The following is a 19,747-nucleotide window of genomic DNA, read 5'->3' as shown; positions in this document are numbered from 1 at the left end:
AGAAACAACCTCAAGTGCCCCAACGGCTTATAGCCTACGTTATCAATTGATGCCTCAATGGTGGCCTGCGTGTCAACGCCACTTTTGGAGGCAGTTACTCACCCGCTTCAAACAAGACGAGTGAATGACGTTTCGAATAAAGATATGAGGTGGTCATCGGAAAGTAATGAGGGTTTCTCAATAGACAGAAACGCTAAACAGTAGGCTACTGTGAAACTCCCATACATCCTATCGATCTTTATAAAGGCTGAAAACACCCATCTTGTAATACGGCAATAATTTCTAACGCACTGTCGTAACAACAGCTGATTTACAAATGCCCTTTTACTCTTTGTTTCTGTTTACTCATATGGCTACACCATGTGTTGACGAAAGAGTAATGTAGAAGAACAGAAAGTGGTTTTGGCAATGCAGCTAGTTTTATCACATGTACGGGTGATTAGAACGAAACTGATTGGTCATGGTACTGTGGAGATATCAGACACGACGCACTCACCACACCAGGCAGCAAGCAAGGAACTCGAGCCAGCGACACTCACCTGAAAATGAAACCAAAAATTATTCAAACAGAATTTGGCAAAATTTCGTCACAAACCTAATATGAGAGAAGTGACAAATCAAACAGAAATAATATTTTACAGAAGACGTATAATTTAAGAGTTTCGTAGTGTTAGTACGTTAGGCTACCCACCCACTTCATTTTAACCATACGTGAGAATGTGAAGAATTAGCAAGTGTTAGAAATCCAAACAGAACTGCCCAATTTCGACCATGGTTACTGTATCGCCATTTTTCTCTTCCCTGACAGCACATGTTCTGGTTCTCTGCCTCACTAGTGGAAACTGTTACTGTGGTTATGGGGACGAGAATAAAAGTACACTCAATTCAGAGAGCATTCGTAGAAACATAAAGAAGCTAGGAGAACGACTCAGTGAGACACGAATGAGGAATACGATTTTTCAGTGCCTCTGTTAACGAAGAACGATGCAGTGTTCCTTCGGACATCTTCGGAAATGCAAGGAATCCGAAGAAGCAGCCACCGCGGTGACTACAGCCATTATGAAATACATGAAATATATTCGCAGCTGCCAGTACGAACAAGGGAATAAGGACAATGAAAATATATGCCGAACTGGGATTCGAACCCGGATTTTTCGCTTTATGCGAGCGGTCGTCTTAACTGCTTTGGCAGGCTATGAGGCAGGAATGACAACATATGGACGATTGGTTCTGGTCGTGAGTTGTGCACGGATAGCCGAAGCGGTTAAGGTGACGGCTCGCGTAAAGCGGAAAATCTGGGCTCGAGTCTCGGCCCGGCACAAATTTTCACTGTCGTCATTCCCTTATACAGTTGATAATTGTTCGTATTCGGAACTGCAAATACATCTCATGTATAACAAAGAGGAAGAACTGCGACGGTGCCTTTATCGAAGGAATTAACCTAACATTCACTGGAGTAATGTAGAGATAACACGAAACACTTTAGTTGAGATATTTGGACAGTAATTTGAAGCCAGTTCGTTACGAATTCGAGTCTAAGCCTATAACATTGGTTCAAACGGCTCTGAGCACTGTGGGACTTAACATCTGAGGTCATCAGTCCCCTAGAACTTACAACTACCTAAGCCTAACTAACCTAAGGACATCACACACATCCATGGCCGAGGCAGGATACAAACCTGCGACCGTAATAGTCGCGCGGTTCCGGACAAGCGTGTAGAACCGCCCGGTCACCGCGGCCGGCCCTAAAACATTGACCGAGCAGCCTGACGCAGTGGTTAAGGCAATAGATGCAGTTAATTCCATGTCTCGTGAGGAAGAAGTTATCTTGTATCCCCCCGTAAGAGTGAAATGTTTGTCATGGCCACTACAGAAACGCCGGCCATAGTGGCCGTGCGGTTCTAGGCGCTGCAGTCTGGAACCGCGAGACCGCTACGGTCGCAGGTTCGAATCCTGCCTCGGGCATGGCTGTGTGTGATGTCCTTAGGTTAGTTAGGTTTAATTAGTTCTAAGTTCTAGGGGACTAATGACCTCAGAAGTTGAGTCCCATAGTGCTCAGAGCCATTTTGAACTACAGAAACAGTAGCGTTATCAAAATAACTTTACGATTAGCAGTAATGTGAGCAGCAAGTTTAATGTGCCACCAAACCGTTTCTGTTTCTTCACAACAAGAGTGCTCTGTGACGATGTTGCTGTAGAGACGCATCTTGCTGTAATAATTCATTAATGTTCGCAAACTGCACGCTATCCATCAACACCGTTTTTCTCCCTTCACAGCTCTGAATCTGGTGTTAATTTTAATCGTCCTATTTGGAACACAATTATTACTGTTTTACTGACATCGCAAAAGAAGTTGGTATTTTTATATATGGTCAGACACGTGTACCACACATGGCCCCATGAGGGAGAGAGAACTGGTCAGTGTCCTAGCTAATTCGCTGCCAGTGATAATTAAAGCATCCTGGCCACAATATCTCAAGCATTCATTCAGTGCAAGTATCAAACAAATAGTAATTTATTCATGGACACTGTAGCAAAAGACTTTGCACCTAAGTATCCAAATTAATTTCAAAGCTAAAATATTTCAACCGCTATATAAGAGCCACAACTAAGTTAAAAAAGACATACCATCAGATGATAATCAAAGAGAAATTAACAAATAATAATACAGAAATAATTACGAAACTTACACCAGAATTGAATTTCATGACTGGCTGATGATACTGTAAGGTGGAACAGGCACCTTCCTTGTGTTAATCTGCAAAACATCGATTGTAGAAGTTTCACATCCTTTAGTCCCTGTTAATGTTCCAAATCTGTACGCTGTGACTGCATATGGATGACATCCAAATTCGGGAGAAGATTTTCATTAGATAATTTTAAGCTGTGAAATCCTTCGTCGAGAGATAATACAATAGACCCTATACATACAGTCTGTTAAGTAAAAGCGTGGTCGGCATTACACACAGATGGTGAAAGATATCGCCCTAGTTCTTTTACAGCCCAATAGAGGGAACCATTGTCCTTCATCAAATGTCCATAAAATATTAGTTTACTTTAATTCTTGACAGAGATGCACAAGGAGAGACATGAGTGCAGCTACGCGTCAGATTTTGAGGCTATGTTGCTCCGTAGCCACACAAAGTTCGAAAATGAGTCATGCCGCGGCGCCTGAATACATGGGGAAGTCATTTGTAAGAAAGTACACGCTATAAAATGGTTAAAAAATTTGAAGAAAGTAGCTCAATCGGCAAAGTGACTCCAAAAGTGAAAAAAACGATTATTAACCTTTTTTCGGGAACCCGTTCTTAACACTGCGTCAAGTGAAACCAAATTAACTCTGGAACAGCTGTCAACGCAAATTCGTCGCATTTGGTCTCTTTCACGTGAATACGCGAGAAGTTTGTTTCAAGCATGCTTCGGAGATGCCAAGGAATTATCGACGCTGCGGATGACTGGACAAATTATTAATTATAACTGTATTTTTCTTTTGTTCATATATTATATATGGATATGTTTTAGTTTATTGTCAGACAGATTTATCTACTGTTTTAACCCGACTACGATCTTACTTAACAGACTGTATTTACTTGTAATGGATTGGGTCAAAATTAGCCATAAAAGATTAATGGCAGGAGATTCTGCTTTTCAGCATGCAGACGCCTTTGGAGTCTTCAAACAGTGGTTGATGTGCCTTCGAAGAGTCACCACACTAATGAGCTCTGGTGAAGATGCAGAATGCAGCAATCCTAAAGTGGACTCCAAAGAAGGAAGGCGGGTGAAAAATTTCCTACACTGCCGGCAAACAAGGGGATCTGGGAACAAGGAGCACTCGTTTTTGTGAGGAGTAAAGCTGCTCAGCGGTATCCTCTCAAGTACAAACAAGATCTGTTGACCAAGAGTGGACCGTGGAAGCCCTCTGTAACTTCAGACTGCTCTTTCAGCTGTTTATCTCTTTCCACAAAAGCTGTTCACTTAAACGTGAGTACGTACACGCATTTTAAAATAGGTTTTGCTAAGACCATTCTGATACTCAGCCAAGTATCACGTATTCCATTCACAACAGTCGTATATGACTCTTCATCTGTGTCATAGAAAGTAGAGCCAAGAAAAGAAATGTTTTATCTTAACAGCGTAATCATGTCTCTTTGCTACATGTAACGACAGAACCTGGCATCAGAACCACACTTGGCGGTGTTTGTACCTAAATAGCTATTTCCAGACTCATTGTCCTCAGACTGCACTAAATTTCTCGGCTGTATTTGCGAAAAGCGTTATTTCTCTGTACTCGACTTTTCGAGGGCCTTTGAATGTTGTTAAAAAAATTGGACAGTTCCATTTAAGAAAACATAATTCCTTCAATACCTTGTTATATACAAGAGTTGAGGGAATTAAACAGGTTGCTCTTCGTGCTGTCATTTAGTTGAAACCTCACACCGATGTTTTGAAGAGTTCACGCTGTAAAAGGCAGTGTTACGTCTTGCACGACGTACCCTGCATACACATACTGTACCACAACTGTAAACAGGGCGAGTGTGATAGCGTAACTCTTACCCTTTTTGTTGTATTTCATCCTACTTTCATTAGATGTAGTAGGATCACAGCGTACGTAGCACCTGTTAGTTAATTAAATTAATAATTCACTTCAATTCAACTGAAGTACATCAGCTAAGCGAAGGCATCCCGGCATATAGTGGTGGATGTTAATACGGGGTGTGTCCACCCTTCGCTTTATGAATGCTTGAACTCTGCGGGAGACGTTTTCAGTGAGGCGTCCGAATGTCGCTGGAGGAATGTTACATCATTCTTCCTCAAGAGAAGATAACGATGATGGTTCAAATGGTTCAAATGGCTCTGAGCACTATGGGACTCAACTGCTGAGGTCATTAGTCCCCTAGAACTTAGAACTAGTTAAACCTAACTAACCTAGGGACATCACAAACATCCATGCCCGAGGCAGGATTCGAACCTGCGACCGTAGCGGTCTTGCGGTTCCAGACTGCAGCGCCTTTAACCGCACGGCCACTTCGGCCGGCAACGATGATGGAGTCTGAGGTCTGAAGAGAAGTCGACACTCTAAGTCACCTAATAATGTATTCCTTTTAAGTTTGGATTTAGTCTTAGGTCTGGCCTGTGAGCGGGCTAGTGCATCTGAGGAATGTTACTGTCCAGAAACCATTGACGCTGCTTTATGACAGGGTGCATCGCCTTGGAGATACAATCAGACACTGTCTCCGAAATGTTCTTCTACTGTCCCCAGTACACAATATACAATGCTGTTAAATGCGTGCACAGCCTTGGGCAATTAGTGTTTCCTTAATAAAATTAAGGTAGCCACGCTCTGACCACACAAACACCCCCTTATAGTAACACCAGCTCCTCCTAACTTCACTTTTGGCACTACGAATGAGAGCAAGTACGTTTTCCAGGCATTAGCCAAACTTCGACACTTCCACTGTACTGCTACAAAGTATAGCATGATTCATCAGTCGAAATCACTCATATCCAGGCACCCGCTGCTCTGTGCCATCGCTCTACATACTACTCCAAGCGTCACTTAGTGTTGACTAAAGAAATGTGTGACTTGGTATGTGCTGCTGAACCATTATAATCTATTAATTTCAACTCCATGCGCGCAGTCACTGTGCTATCTGGACTGCTGGTAACACTTTGGAACTCACTAGTAATTCCTTCCGCTGAATTCATGTTATTTTTACAACCACACTTCGCAGTGATCGACGGTCCCTGATCGTCAGTAGATGAGGTCTGCCTGCCCTTGGTTCATCTGTGGTTGTTCCTTCGCAGCTACCACTTTACTACCACCTTACCAACAGCCCAAGTGGGCACCTTTAATAGGACTGAAATGTTCCTGATGGATTTGTTACTCAGGTGATACTCATTGACTAATCCACATTCGAACTCCTGGCCGAACCACTGTACTGTTACTACTCTTCTGCTGACAGCGCAATACTTCCCGCCTCCTCTTACACTGATGGGTCCGCCTTTTGTGACATCTAGTGGTCAATTCCGCGGAAACTTTTGACCAGAAATACTTCGCGATTTACGGGATATTATTTATTCCATTTCTGCATTTTTATACCGTGGGGCGTTGATAGCAAGAAGTGATTCACGTTCAAGCTCCCACTCTTTGCAGTCTCTCATACTTGCTTGCCATCCCTCTCTCACAAACCGCTCTTTCTGTCTCCCTACTTTCTTTCCCCCCCACGGCATATTCAAGTAGTGTGTGTCGCAGCAGTGAAGTTCTGGACACGATGATGATGATGATGATGATGAAGATGCTTTGTGGGGCTCTCAACATCGTGGTCATCACCGTCCGTACAAGTCCCAAATCTTTCCATTTCCAATCTCGCCAGTTCCAGAATGATGATGAGAACAACACAAACATCCAGTCTCCGGGCGGAGGAAGTCCTCGACCCGGCTGGGAATCGAATCCGGGACTCCGTGATCCAGAGCTAGCAACGATAGCCACTAGACCACGAACTGTGGACGGTTCTGGACATACTGTATAGTACTGGTAATAGGGGGTACAGTGCAGAGGAAACGATGCACAATCGCAGCTAATGTCCTCAACTTCAGTAGAAAGCGGAATAGCCCTATACGAAAGTGATTCGACCTGCTTCAAATAGGATGTGGTTAAAATATAACGAATAGCAGTGTATCAGAACAATAAGGTGTCAGTCGTATTTGTACTCTGTGAGCAAACTACACTATCTTGCTGGAGCTAACACCATAATGCGAAAAAGGCGCCAATCAGGCTCTGTTGTGCAAGGACTGAGACACCACTCGGACTGAGACACCAGTTTCAGCTCTTCACGGATGAATAGAAATCGAGTTTTCAGAATGTTTTCGTTTCATATTGATCTGGATGAAAAGCACCAGCCGGTTAAAACAGAATAACACTGTGGAAGAGGACCAGTTTGGTGTGGTGAAGTCTTCGTATGGAACATCATGTTGCATAGGGTAAGGAGATTCACATTTTCTTTTACTGTAGGAGGAATACTGCCGCGTTGATTGGTACAGAGATGAAGTGCTGCAGGCTCATATCGTATTTCCCTTTAGTGCTGTTTACCATGCTTCCTTTTCATGGACGAAACTAATTGACAGATTTCTCGCATGTGAAGGTATCTACCGTGTGGACTGATTCGCGACGTCTGCGGATGTTTGTGGAATACAGTGAGGAGGCGGACTGCATGTCGTGAACTGCCGTCAAAGACTACTCCAGAGCTTCACACAACTATTTTGTAGGGATTATTTGGACTGTCAAAAATGGCTCTGAGCACTACGGGACTTAACATTTGAGGTCATCAGTCCCCTAGAACTTAGAACTACTTATACCTAACTAACCTAAGGACATCACACACATCCTTGGCCGAGGCAGGATTCGAGCCTGCGACCGTAGCAGTCGCGCGGTACCTAACTAACCTAAGGACATCACACACATCCTTGGCCGAGGCAGGATTCGAGCCTGCGACCGTAGCAGTCGCGCGGTTTCGGACTAAAGCGCCAAGAACCGCTCGGCCACAACGGCAGGCTTTACTGTGACGGAAGACTGACGATAAGTTGTCAAGTGCGGCCTTATATACTCCATCGCGGCGATACGGGTCTGCGAGTCACAGACGCTGGTCGGCAGGAGAGAGAGATGTATACACACGCGCCGCCTGTGGCGAATGCGTACAGACATTCGCTTCGCTTATTGATGTATGCCCGGCGGTGATTGTGAGAAGTCATACATATGTCAAACACCATGCACCGTTCATGCGAGTTGATGGAACATCGAAGATACACACGCTTATCACAGCCAGACAAGTCAGCTGTGGCCGAACATTGTATTGATACAGGGCATTCCATGAGCTACAGTGATGTGAAATTCTAACATCCACCTCTTCCTTTTGAGATTCTGTCTTCAAGGAAGCTATAGAGCTTTCATTAGCTAGTAATAATTTAATAAATAGAAATAATGGTTTTAATTTGGACAAAGCATGGAATCCGGCTGCTAGGATAATTAAACTGCAGAGAAGTCGTCATGGTATCTTCGCCGCCGAACATTACATCGATAAGTGAATCGAATGTCTGTACGCCTTCGCCACAGACGTATCTCTCTGCTGCCAACCAGCGTCTGTGATTCGCAGGCGCGTACCGCCGTGGTGGGGGATACAACGCGGCGGTTTGCACATTACGGTTGGCGTTACATCCAACTCTGTGTTTAGTCGGTCGATAGGTAGAACATCGAAATAATAGTAGAAGCGAATTGTATTGGACGAGATGGAATTATATCTGAAGAACTACACATTCTGTTTTCGAGATGGAATTATATCTGAACAACTAGCCATTTTGTTTTCTTTCGTGTTTGAAACGGTCATGCCGTCTGCATTACTTCATGCTAAATGTGACTCAATTAAGAACTACTTTGTTCCGCAACACTGAAAACATCGTGTTCTTCAGTTACGCTCTCAAGCTTCCATTACACGCGTTCTTGGACGCCAGTCATGTTGGAAAGTAGAACTGAATAAATTGCTTCAAAAAAGTCATAAGCAGGTGAAACATGACTTCAAGACACAAAGGAATTAAAGAAGTTAGCTGCCAGCAGACGTTGATTTATATCAATGGGGCAATTTGAAAATTTGTGCCAGGCGGGATTCAAACTCGGGTCTCCTACTTGCTAGGCAGATGCGCTGATCACTACGCCATCTGGACACAGAGGTCACCACAACCGCACGGACTACCCGAACACGCCTCCCGCCAGGACCGTTATTCTCAAATTATGCCGCACACTACTATGTAGTGCCTCTGCTCACTGGCCTCATTACTGGTAGCATCTTCCGATTCCCGTTCGAGCTTGGTATGCATCTGCACTGACGGGACCATTGGCCGTCACATCCTTAATTACATATACACTCCTGGAAATGGAAAAAAGAACACATTGACACCGGTGTGTCAGACCCACCATACTTGCTCCGGGCACTGCGAGAGGGCTGTACAAGCAATGATCACACGCACGCCACAGCGGACACACCAGGAACCGCGGTGTTGGCCGTCGAATGGCGCTAGCTGCGCAGCATTTGTGCACCGCCGCCGTCAGTGTCAGCCAGTTTGCCGTGGCATACGGAGCTCCATCGCAGTCTTTAACACTGGTAGCATGCCGCGACAGCGTGGACGTGAACCGTATGTGCAGTTGACGGACTTTGAGCGAGGGCGTATAGTGGGCATGCGGGAGGCCGGGTGGACGTACCGCCGAATTGCTCAACACTTGGGGCGTGAGGTCTCCACAGTACATCGATGTTGTCGCCAGTGGTCGGCGGAAGGTGCACGTGCCCGTCGACCTGGGACCGGACCGCAGCGACGCACGGATGCACGCCAAGACCGTAGGATCCTACGCAGTGCCGTAGGGGACCGCACCGCCACTTCCCAGCAAATTAGGGACACTGTTGCTCCTGGGGTATCGGCGAGGACCATTCGCAACCGTCTCCATGAAGCTGGGCTACGGTCCCGCACACCGTTAGGCCGTCTTCCGCTCACGCCCCAACATCGTGCAGCCCCCCTCCAGTGGTGTCGCGACAGGCGTGAATGGAGGGACGAATGGAGACGTGTCGTCTTCAGCGATGAGAGTCGCTTCTGCCTTGGTGCCAATGATGGTCGTATGCGTGTTTGGCGCCATGCAGGTGAGCGCCACAATCAGGACTGCATACGACCGAGGCACACAGGGCCAACACCCGGCATCATGGTGTGGGGAGCGATCTCCTACACTGGCTGTACACCACTGGTGATCGTCGAGGGGACACTGAATAGTGCACGGTACATCCAAACCGTCATCGAACCCATCGTTCTACCATTCCTAGACCGGCAAGGGAACTTGCTGTTCCAACAGGACAATGCACGTCCGCATGTATCCCGTGCCACCCAACGTGCTCTAGAAGGTGTAAGTCAACTACCCTGGCCAGCAAGATCTCCGGATCTGTCCCCCATTGAGCATGTTTGGGACTGGATGAAGCGTCGTCTCACGCGGTCTGCACGTCCAGCACGAACCCTGGTCCAACTCAGGCGCCAGGTGGAAATGGCATGGCAAGCCGTTCCACAGGACTACATCCAGCATCTCTACGATCGTCTCCATGGGAGAGTAGCAGCCTGCATTGCTGCGAAAGGTGGATATACACTGTACTAGTGCCGGCATTGTGCATGCTCTGTTGCCTGTGTCTATGTGCCTGTGGTTCTGTCAGTGTGATCATGTGATGTATCTGACCCCAGGAATGTGTCAATAAAGTTTCCCCTTCCATGGACAATTAATTCACGGTGTTCTTATTTCAATTTCCAGGAGTGTATTAGTATGTGGTGTCTTTTCCTTTGGACAGACACCACATTTACGCTGAGGAGGGCGTGGGATCCAGTGATCGCGCGGCTGAAGCGGGCATATCGAACGCCGAGTCAACGTATGACCGTGTGCGGTGATGCCGTGAGCACCAGTGACGTCACAGGTGGCAAGCTTGCATAATAAGGGGCATACCTAAAGACCACTGTCAGTCATGTCACTTGACAATGGCCAAAGGGTGTAATTTCAATCACTTGTCGCGGCTGGAAACCAGAGTACTTTTTACTGACTGAGATGTGTTCACTGACAGCAGCAAATTCCGTAGGGTTTGGAACCGAATTTTTATCTACAAGGCATCAACTCGTCTCTGGTCCCTGTCGGTCAGGATCTTTTTACGACACAGTTCTTGCGCCATGTTGCACATGGTACACAATTCTATGTAGATTCGCTGGACGGTGTGCGTTGGCACACCAAAAAATCAGGTAAATTCATAGACGGTGCAGTCAGGGCCACGTCCAAACAACTTCTTCCTGGTATTCAGTCACGTCGACCCATCTCAGAGCGGTGATTCCATACAGTCGACTGGAAAATACGCACCGCTTCACTTTCATGCGTAACGTCAGCGGTGAAAGGTCCATACAAATGCCTGACCCAAGTTCTGTACTATTTTTATCGCTCCAAAGCGACCAGTGTCTTGTTTTGGAGGGATGTCTAACTTTTGTCCTGTGAGCTCGTTGATCGCCTGATGATGTCTAAAAAAAGCCGATACCAGCTGACTGTGGCACACTTGTAAATATGGTAATGATTATACTGCTGTCCTGACCGGTTGTTGTTTTCATTTAACTTCTCATAGCGATTCGGGTAGCCCTATCACCACATCCGTGCCATAAGAATATCTGGCGTTCCCCAAGGAAGTGCTATGGGCCACCTGCTGTTCGTGATCAACAGAAACGATGTAGCACACAATCTGGGCAGACCTCTTAGATTTTTTGCAGATGATACTGACACTTACCTTACAGTAAAGTCACCAAATGGTCAAAACCAATTGCAAAATGATCTAGACAAGACAGATGTACTGTGCGAAAAGTGGCAAATGACCCAAAATAAAGGAAAGTGTGGAGTCATCCACATGAGAACTAAAAGGAATCAGCTACATTTCGGTTACACGATGAACCACACGTATCTAAAAGCTGTAAATTCAACTAAATACTTAGGTGTTTCACTTACGAATAACTTTAATTGGGACGATTACATCTACAATGTTACGTGAAAAACAAACCAAACACTGCGATTTTGTGGCACAACACTTAGAAAATGCCACAGGTCTGCTAAAGAGACTGCTTACACCACTCTTGTCCGCCCTCTTCTAGAGTACTGCTGTGCGGTGTGGGATCTGCATCAGATGGGACTGACAGAAGATTTCGATGAAGTCCAAAGAAGGACAGATCGTTTTGCATTATCGAGAAATAGGCAAGGAAGTGCCACAGATATTATGTGCGAATTGGGCTCGCAATCATTAAAACAAAGGCGTTCTTTGTTGCAGCAGCATCTTTTCGTGAAATTTAAATCACCAACTTTTTCCTCCGATTCCCAAAATACTCCATTGGCACCCGCCCACATAGAGAGGAATGATCATCATGAACTCGCTCAGAAAGATTTAAGTGCTCGTTTATTACCTCGCGCCGTTCGAGCGTGGAACGGTAGAGAAATAGCTTGAAGGTTGTTGAATGAACCCTTTGCCAGACACATAATTGTGAACTGCAGAGTAATTATGTAGATGTAGTTGAATGCAAGACAAAGTTGAGAAAGATGCGTTACAATAAAGTAGTAAACACGAGGAACATACCTTTAGCATCGATACAAGGAGTATTGTCATTTCTACTCATTCCTCAATTACAACAGTGCTAAAAGTGACTCAGGCAGTTCAGAATCTTACAAGGTAAACAGTTTTTGCCAATAGGTGACGTTAGTGACAGTACCGTAACGCCTATGACAACTGGCGTATCTGTAAACTGACAGCGTTCATTACAACTACTTTTATTATTTATCTTTCAGTAATATGAAAAATTTGTAACAACACAATGTATTAATAAGAGTGTAATTGCTACATTCCAAATCTGTTCAGATTCTCGTGTAGTAACTTACCTTCACAGAAGCACGGTACAAACTAACGACAAGTACTGGCAAAAATTGTTTCCCTCATAACATACCGAAGTGCCTGAGTTACGTTTGGCACTGATGTAGTTGTGGAATGAGTAAAAGCGGCAAGATACTTTTACTGTATGTTTCTCGTCTTCACTGCTTCATTATAATGTAGATTTCTCAGTTTTGTTTTGTATTCTTCTATTCTCAAACCATAGATCTGATGATGGCATAACCCGAAACATGTTACGAGAAGTTAAATAAATTGGTTACCAACACAAATGCATAATCATTAGTGTGAAAATGGCCACAGAAACCCTCAAAGATTTCTTGTCTAAAGTGGTGTTATAAATATAGTCTAATTAATGGAAATTGATCTCATTTAATAATTTCATTCGAGCTGTAGATACCAGTTATAGAGGGTTATTAATAACCAGTGTAGCTGATACGAAGAGCACTCATTTGAAATTTTAGTAGGCAGCTGAGATCCCGTATTCCGTTTTTAGCTTCACTGTGATTTTATTGGGTGGGAAAAATGAGACTGCGACGGGCATTGGAATGCAAAGCGGCGCTGCCAGTGAGGGGTCGGCAACATTTCGGGTCCATATTAGCGCACGGGCCAGTTTTTGCCGCTCTGCCGCGTTACCGCGAACGTGCTGGGCGCCCCTGCACACAGCAGACGCACCGCGAAGCTTGTTACCCGGGACAACTCCTCCAGAGCGCCGACCGCCTAAGAATCCAGCCGCGTGCTGTGCTGTGCTGCTCTCTCCGTGAATCTGAGAGGGAAACTGCGCTGTTGGCCATTAAAAAATTGCAATACAAACAAGAAAAGCTCCGCATTCTGGCTCAGACGGGCAAATCGGGATCGACCGACCGCCGTGTCATCCTATGACAATGGCGGGGTGTGGATTAGGCACATCAGTCTCCCGGCCGTTAACAGTTTTCTAGATCCTGGAGCGGCAACTACCCACTACTTCAGCTGGCATCACGAGCTCAGTGCGACCCACTCAAGTCCTATAAAGGAAAATCCCTAGGAGTTCTTGAAATCGAACCGGGGTCCTCTGCATAGCAGCCCGAGACACGCTGACCACAGAGATACGGAGGCGGGCGCATCACAGAAAGATTAGAGAATAACGAAATGTGGTTTCTGCGTATGTACTCTATTGTAGGAAGCTGAAGGTAAAGCTCCGTATTCTGGCCCTATACTGATTAGTCAGGACCGACCGACCGCAGTGTCATCCTCTTTGAATGACGTCATTGCATGCTGTAGGAATGGGCACGTGGTCAGTACACCGCTAATCTGGTCGTTGTCGGGTTTCTTGGCCTTTGAACCGTTACTGACCGGTTGAGTAGCTCCTCACGAGGCTGAATGCACAAAGAAAAAAAAAATCTCTAGCAGTACCGGGAATCGAACCCGAGTCCTCACATGGCAGTCAGCTACGGAAGCAGATTTTTGTAGAAAGATTACCTGATAAAATTTTCGGGTGATCACGAGAGACACAGGGTGACAAATTTATTGCGCATAGCTGCCACTTCTGGCATTAACGATAGCCGAACCCAGCTAGGCATCATATAAGGTTCCCCACATTCCAAGTTACGCCGTCTGTATGTCAAAGTTCATAAATCATAGTGGCTGGTGTGTAGTGGTGTGCTAGTCTCTCGGTAGATGTTTTGAATGGATGAGACCTGTGGCCACCGTTCTGGCCAGGGCAACAGTCAAATACCCTCTGCAGGGTGTTTCCGTAAGAACATACAAAAAATTTAACAGGGCATAGAGGATGCTCAGCTGAATAATTTGAGGTAGGGCACTTGGGACGGAGAAGCCAGCTTAAGGTGATAAAATAAATAAAATCACGTTACTAAAAAATTGTTCAAGTGGCTCTGAGCACTATGGGACTCAACTGCTGTGGTCATAAGTCCCCCAGAACTTAGAACTACTGAAACCTAACTAACCTAAGGACATCACACACATCCATGCCCGAGGCAGGATTCGAACCTGCGACCGTAGTGGTCGTACGGTTCCAGACTGTAGCGCCTTTAACCGCTCGGCCACTCCGGCCGGCTAAATCACGTTACTGTGTACTTTTTTATTTAGATTAGTTACAGTTAACTGTAAATACCATCATTGGCACAATAAAGTACCATTTGTACTGAATCTTAAAAAATGTGCCGAAACTGACGGTCATCAACATCAGTGCAAGCATGACATCGGCGAACAAGATTTTGATGCACCCTGACAAATATCCCTGGTGCGTTTCGAATCACATTGCAGGCAGCTACAATTCTGACAACTAATTGCATCTGCGTATGCACTGGGTTCGTGACTTTAGCTATCCCCGTAGGAAATAGTCATGTGTGTTGAGGTCAGGTGACCTCACAGACCGTGAGAGACCCCCCCCCCCCCCCCCAATCCAGCGACTAAGAAATACAGCACTGAGGTGGTTGCGGACATCCACACCGAAGTGAGGCGGCGCATTGTCATGTTGTTGATTCATAGCGCGTTCTGTCATGGGACAATGTAAGTACGATACAGCAGAGCCACCTTGTGGACAAGCGAACAAAACCTGTATCATGACTTCCTAGTAATCAGGCTCGTCCTCCTTGTTTTCTTGCAGGTAATAAAGAATGTACATGCAAATAAACAGCACAATACGTGTAAACTTTTGCTCATGTTAGTTGCAAATAAGCTGAAAAACAGTAATGCTAGACAAAGCGGTAGACAAGTTTACTTGCATATCTGCTTAAGCTGGCTTCTTCGACAGCCGGTTCCTCTACTCAAAATGTTCACTGGAGCAACCTCCATGTCCTGTTACACTTTTGTACGCTCTTAGGGAAACACCTTGTATATCGAGGCAGGTCAGGAGAGCACGAGCAAAATGCGGTCTCCTGTTATCGTGTTGAAAAATAACGTCACAGAGGCTTCGAAGAGAGATGGCAGCTACGACCCTGAGCACGTCAGAAATACAACGCCTACTGTTCTAATTATCAGCCACGGGAACCAGAGGTTATCGTGTTGTGTACCAAATGACTTTGGCCGGCCGAAGTGGCCGTGCGGTTAAAGGCGCTGCAGTCTGGAACCGCAAGACCGCTACGGTCGCAGGTTCGAATCCTGCCTCGGGCATGGATGTTTGTGATGTCCTTAGGTTAGTTAGGTTTAACTAGTTCTAAGTTCTAGGGGACTAATGACCTCAGCAGTTGAGTCCCATAGTGCTCAGAGCCATTTTTTTGAACCAAACGACTTTCCAAATCACCATGCCAGGTTCTGGGTCCATATGACAATGGCAAAAGCAATGTGGCAACATTCGTTCTCTTCGGAGTTTCCACACAGAGAAACATCCATCGTGATCATGTAGTCACAGCCGGGAGTCGTCTGAAAAGACGACGTGTTTCCATTTCGAACCAGCAACCGTAGCAACCGCGCGGTTCCGGACTGAAGCGCCTAGAAGCGTTCGACCACAGCGGCCGGCAAAGCAACTATCCTGACAATGAAAATGTTGTATGCCTCTACTTGGAAGTGCTGAACACAAACTAAATGAAGCCGTAGTTGATACTGGACTACTCGCGGTGTGCCGCTGCGGCAGCGGTATGTTTACATGACTGGGAAACGGTCACAAAGCATGCTTAGTAAGCACCGTCCAATATACGGGCTCTAACAGTATAATGCACGAAGTGCCTAAGTCAATGAGACTCCTAGTATCGTAGACTTCGTTGTATGATAGTATTCCAATCTTTTGATGAGTAGTGTAGACAGGTGGATGGACCAACTATTTGCCGCCATGGTCGTCAGCTTTAAGTCCTTTCGACTTTTTCTAGTGGAGCAGCATAAAGGCTCTTGTGTATAAGACTCCTCTAATATTGGAAGAGGATTTCCTTGCAGGAGTTCCGAGCGGCAGCAGAAATTATGCAGCGCACACCGGCGTCTGTGAACTTATATGTCAAAGCATGCGTAGAACGTACACCTTGTGCAATTAACACCAGAGTCACCACGTGGAGTATGTGAAACACACGCACTGTTCCCGCTATGTACGAACTGTGAAGCGGGGGATTTACAAGTGACTGGATTTTCAAACTTACGTTACATACAAATGGTACATTACTGCCAAAGGGTTCCCCACCAAAGCTTTATCTACTAACTCCCCTCTGCAATCCCTAGAAGTCTGTAATAGGAATTGTGAAACAGCCTGCATATTTGTGTTAGAACGGAATCGAGTATCTTTGTTTAGGACTCCCTGGCAACAGAGCAAGGAAAGGAAATACATTTTGTTCGCTTCCGAAGACAGCTTATTGTCGCATGGGTCTTGGCACGTTAGCAGTCGTTTTAATGCGGCTGGAGCTGACCCAAATGTAACAGGGCACAGACATCGTGGCGCCGGTTCTATTCGCCCCCAAGGCGGGCTGCTGCTGCTGCTGCGATACGACCAGCTGGACAGGAAGAGGTTTTTTCTGGCTACCGCTCCGATGAAGGCGCCTTTCATATTCAGTGGCATACTGGACGCAGTGTCACTGGTCAGAATTGCAGGAGAGGGTTTCCATACAATGTGTGACAAACATTTCTTGACCGACCACGTTTAAAAAAAAAGAACTCCTACTAAACTCTGCATATCTAGGTAAACTCTGTTTGACTGTACCATGTATTAAAATTTCTTCCAATTTCCACTCGCCTATGGGGCGTTCGCGAATGCATTTATGGCTCTGCGCGCGCTGCGAGTAGCCTACTTATATCTCCATTATGTCTACAGCAGTGGTAAAGTAGGGAACTTTAAGACTATCCATAGAAACGACTGTTGTAATTATCTAACAAGGTTTCTTGTAGGATGATTTTTGTTTATTCTCCCATGCAGCAAACAAGCTTGTGCCATTTGAGCTGCTCTTCTTTGATATACAGGATGTTAATCTGCCCTTATGTGAATCTAATAAACTAGTACAGTATTCCAGCATACGCCGTACGAGTGTTTTGTAAGCAATCTCTTTTGTAAACTATGCACATTTTCCCAGTAGTCTCCTGAAAATAAAGGCCAGTCATTTGCTTTGTCATGTACCATCGTTTCCCTTCACAATCCTTGTACTAAGACTGGCGTAAGCTGTCATTCTTTAATCGGTAAACTCAGTCCGCTATATTCTTGCATTCCGTCAATTGCTCAACTTCACAGTTTTCTTAAATAAGAGGTTTTTGCCGTCTTTTACCAAGTTGATATTTTGTGTAGATCTGAACAGTTCAAAATTTTATTGTTGAGACGTTAGCTAATTCTGTCCGATAAGCTACCAATACATATTATGAACATAAACAAACCTATACTGCTTGCTTCTCTTTTGTTTATGGCTTTGCGGATAGACGAAGCTTGCCAGTTATGGATTACTGGAGATTCATTTGACAAAGACAGGATCCTTGCAGAACTTTAGGCGCTACAAAAAATGTACCGAATATTTGGCGAAAGCCTTTTCATAAAAATTGGAATAACTATTTGCAGAAAGGAATCGAGGAGTTACGTGCAGCTTTCTACATGTAGTATGTTGAGGGAAAGTAGTAATATCTGACGGATAGTGAAGATCAGGTTATATTAGTTCCATCTCGAACAAAGGCGTGCAAATAATCATTCTTACGACGCTTACTACGACAATGGAATGGGAAGGACCAATGCTATGCAATACAAAGAATTCTTACTGTAACAAACAAATATATAAGTTTATAGATCTGGATAGTCGAAATTAGTCAGTGAAGTCTTCACATATTACTGAGTATGGTTTGCACTGCTCAAGTATCTGACGAATCGGCCATTTAAATTGGTAAGATCTTCTTTACTCGCATTCACGGGGCACTATTCCGTGAGAAGGTTGAGTATATGTGTCAAGTGTGGCTGTTTCGTGTAGATTACTGTCTTGAGTGTGTCTAGATTTTAGCGTAGTGTTTGTGAAGTTTGATAGCTGCCACTGCCTTATAAGTTTTACCTGTGAGTGTTTTAGAAGTTATGAGTCCAGTATTAACGCAATGAAAATATTCCCCTTTATATGAAATTTGATCCTTGAATGAACATCGCGATATGACTACTTATTAATGAAACATGAGGTAGTGAGCAACCTTTCATAGTTCAAAGGAACAATAGAAGCACCTTTAATGTAAAGTAAATGCAGATAAATTGCGACCAAGATTTTCAACGTAATAAAATGGAACATCTCCAGCCACATTTTCTATGTTACTTATTATATAGCTACCAGTGGTGGTGGTGGTTTTTGGGGGAAGGAGACCAGACAGCGAGGTCATCGGTCTCATCGGATTAGGGAAGGACGGGGAAGGAAGTCGGCCGTGCCCTTTGAAAGGAACCATCCCGGCATTTGCCTGGAGCGATTTAGGGAAATCACGGAAAACCTAAATCAGGAGGGCCGGACGCGGGATTGAACCGTCGTCCTCCCGAATGCGAGTCCAGTGTTAGCTACCAGTTTCAGTCATTCCATACGCCATGTTCAGGCCTGGATGCGTCGAGAGTAATAACAGCAACATCAACTTACTCATCATGCAAATACAAAGACAGATTAAAAATAGAATAAGAAGCATGGACAATACTATACAAGTGAATTTACAGTAATCGTGTACTTCGGAACAAAAAACAAAGTTGAAATGTGTGTGAAATCTTATGGGACTTAACTGCTACGGTCATCAGTCCCTAAGCCTATACACTACTTAACCTAAATTATCCTAAGGATAAACACACACACACACACACACACACACACACACACACACACACACACATGCCCGAGGGGGGACTCGAACCTCCGCCGGGAAATTACGAACAGATTCCCCCACTGTCATGTACCCAAAATAGAATTATATACTGCATACCAAAACGAATTTCCGCTCTATACTTTATACAAATGTACTATTTATTAACAAAATCATTAATTAAATATTCCATGATTAAAACTTGTCAGTTTTATGATACATTAAACTGCACAATCTTGATGTAACCTGTTAATCTATGAAATTAACTGTCGAAAATGACAGATGCATAAAAGAAACAACAATATCAGAAATAAGTAAATCAAAGAAATATACACCTATATGCAAGTAGTCCTTGCAGGACAACATTAACAATATCTAAGTGTCAAAATAAGTGAAGCTCTCAAAATGACAGTGTAGATATATCTATACGTCACATCAGAGCTATAAAATGCCAATCTGAAGACCGAATATAGGCATATTTATGTCACATGTGCAAAATGAATGTTCAAGAACGTGTCAAGGGTCCTACGTAGAAAACCACACGTCATGTCATACACAGAATA

The 19,747-nt window shown here is 44.7% G+C and overlaps 1 protein-coding gene across 1 annotated transcript in view; it reads right to left on the bottom strand.

Annotated features, from left to right (window-relative positions):
• Positions 1-438: 438 nt before the first annotated feature.
• Positions 439-19,747, bottom strand: part of LOC124607475 (heparan sulfate glucosamine 3-O-sulfotransferase 4-like) — a 274,870-nt gene continuing 255,561 nt past the window's right edge. The window contains exon 2 of the mRNA XM_047139832.1: positions 439-539. Coding sequence (XP_046995788.1) covers positions 536-539 — 4 coding nt within the window. The 3' untranslated portion in view covers positions 439-535. The remainder of the gene's footprint in view (positions 540-19,747) is intronic.

This window comes from Schistocerca americana, chromosome 3, assembly GCF_021461395.2.
Source record: "Schistocerca americana isolate TAMUIC-IGC-003095 chromosome 3, iqSchAmer2.1, whole genome shotgun sequence".
Lineage (NCBI taxonomy): Eukaryota > Metazoa > Arthropoda > Insecta > Orthoptera > Acrididae > Schistocerca > Schistocerca americana.
The sequence above is the reverse complement of the archived record's forward strand: the minus strand, read 5'-3'. Positions and strand labels throughout refer to the sequence as shown.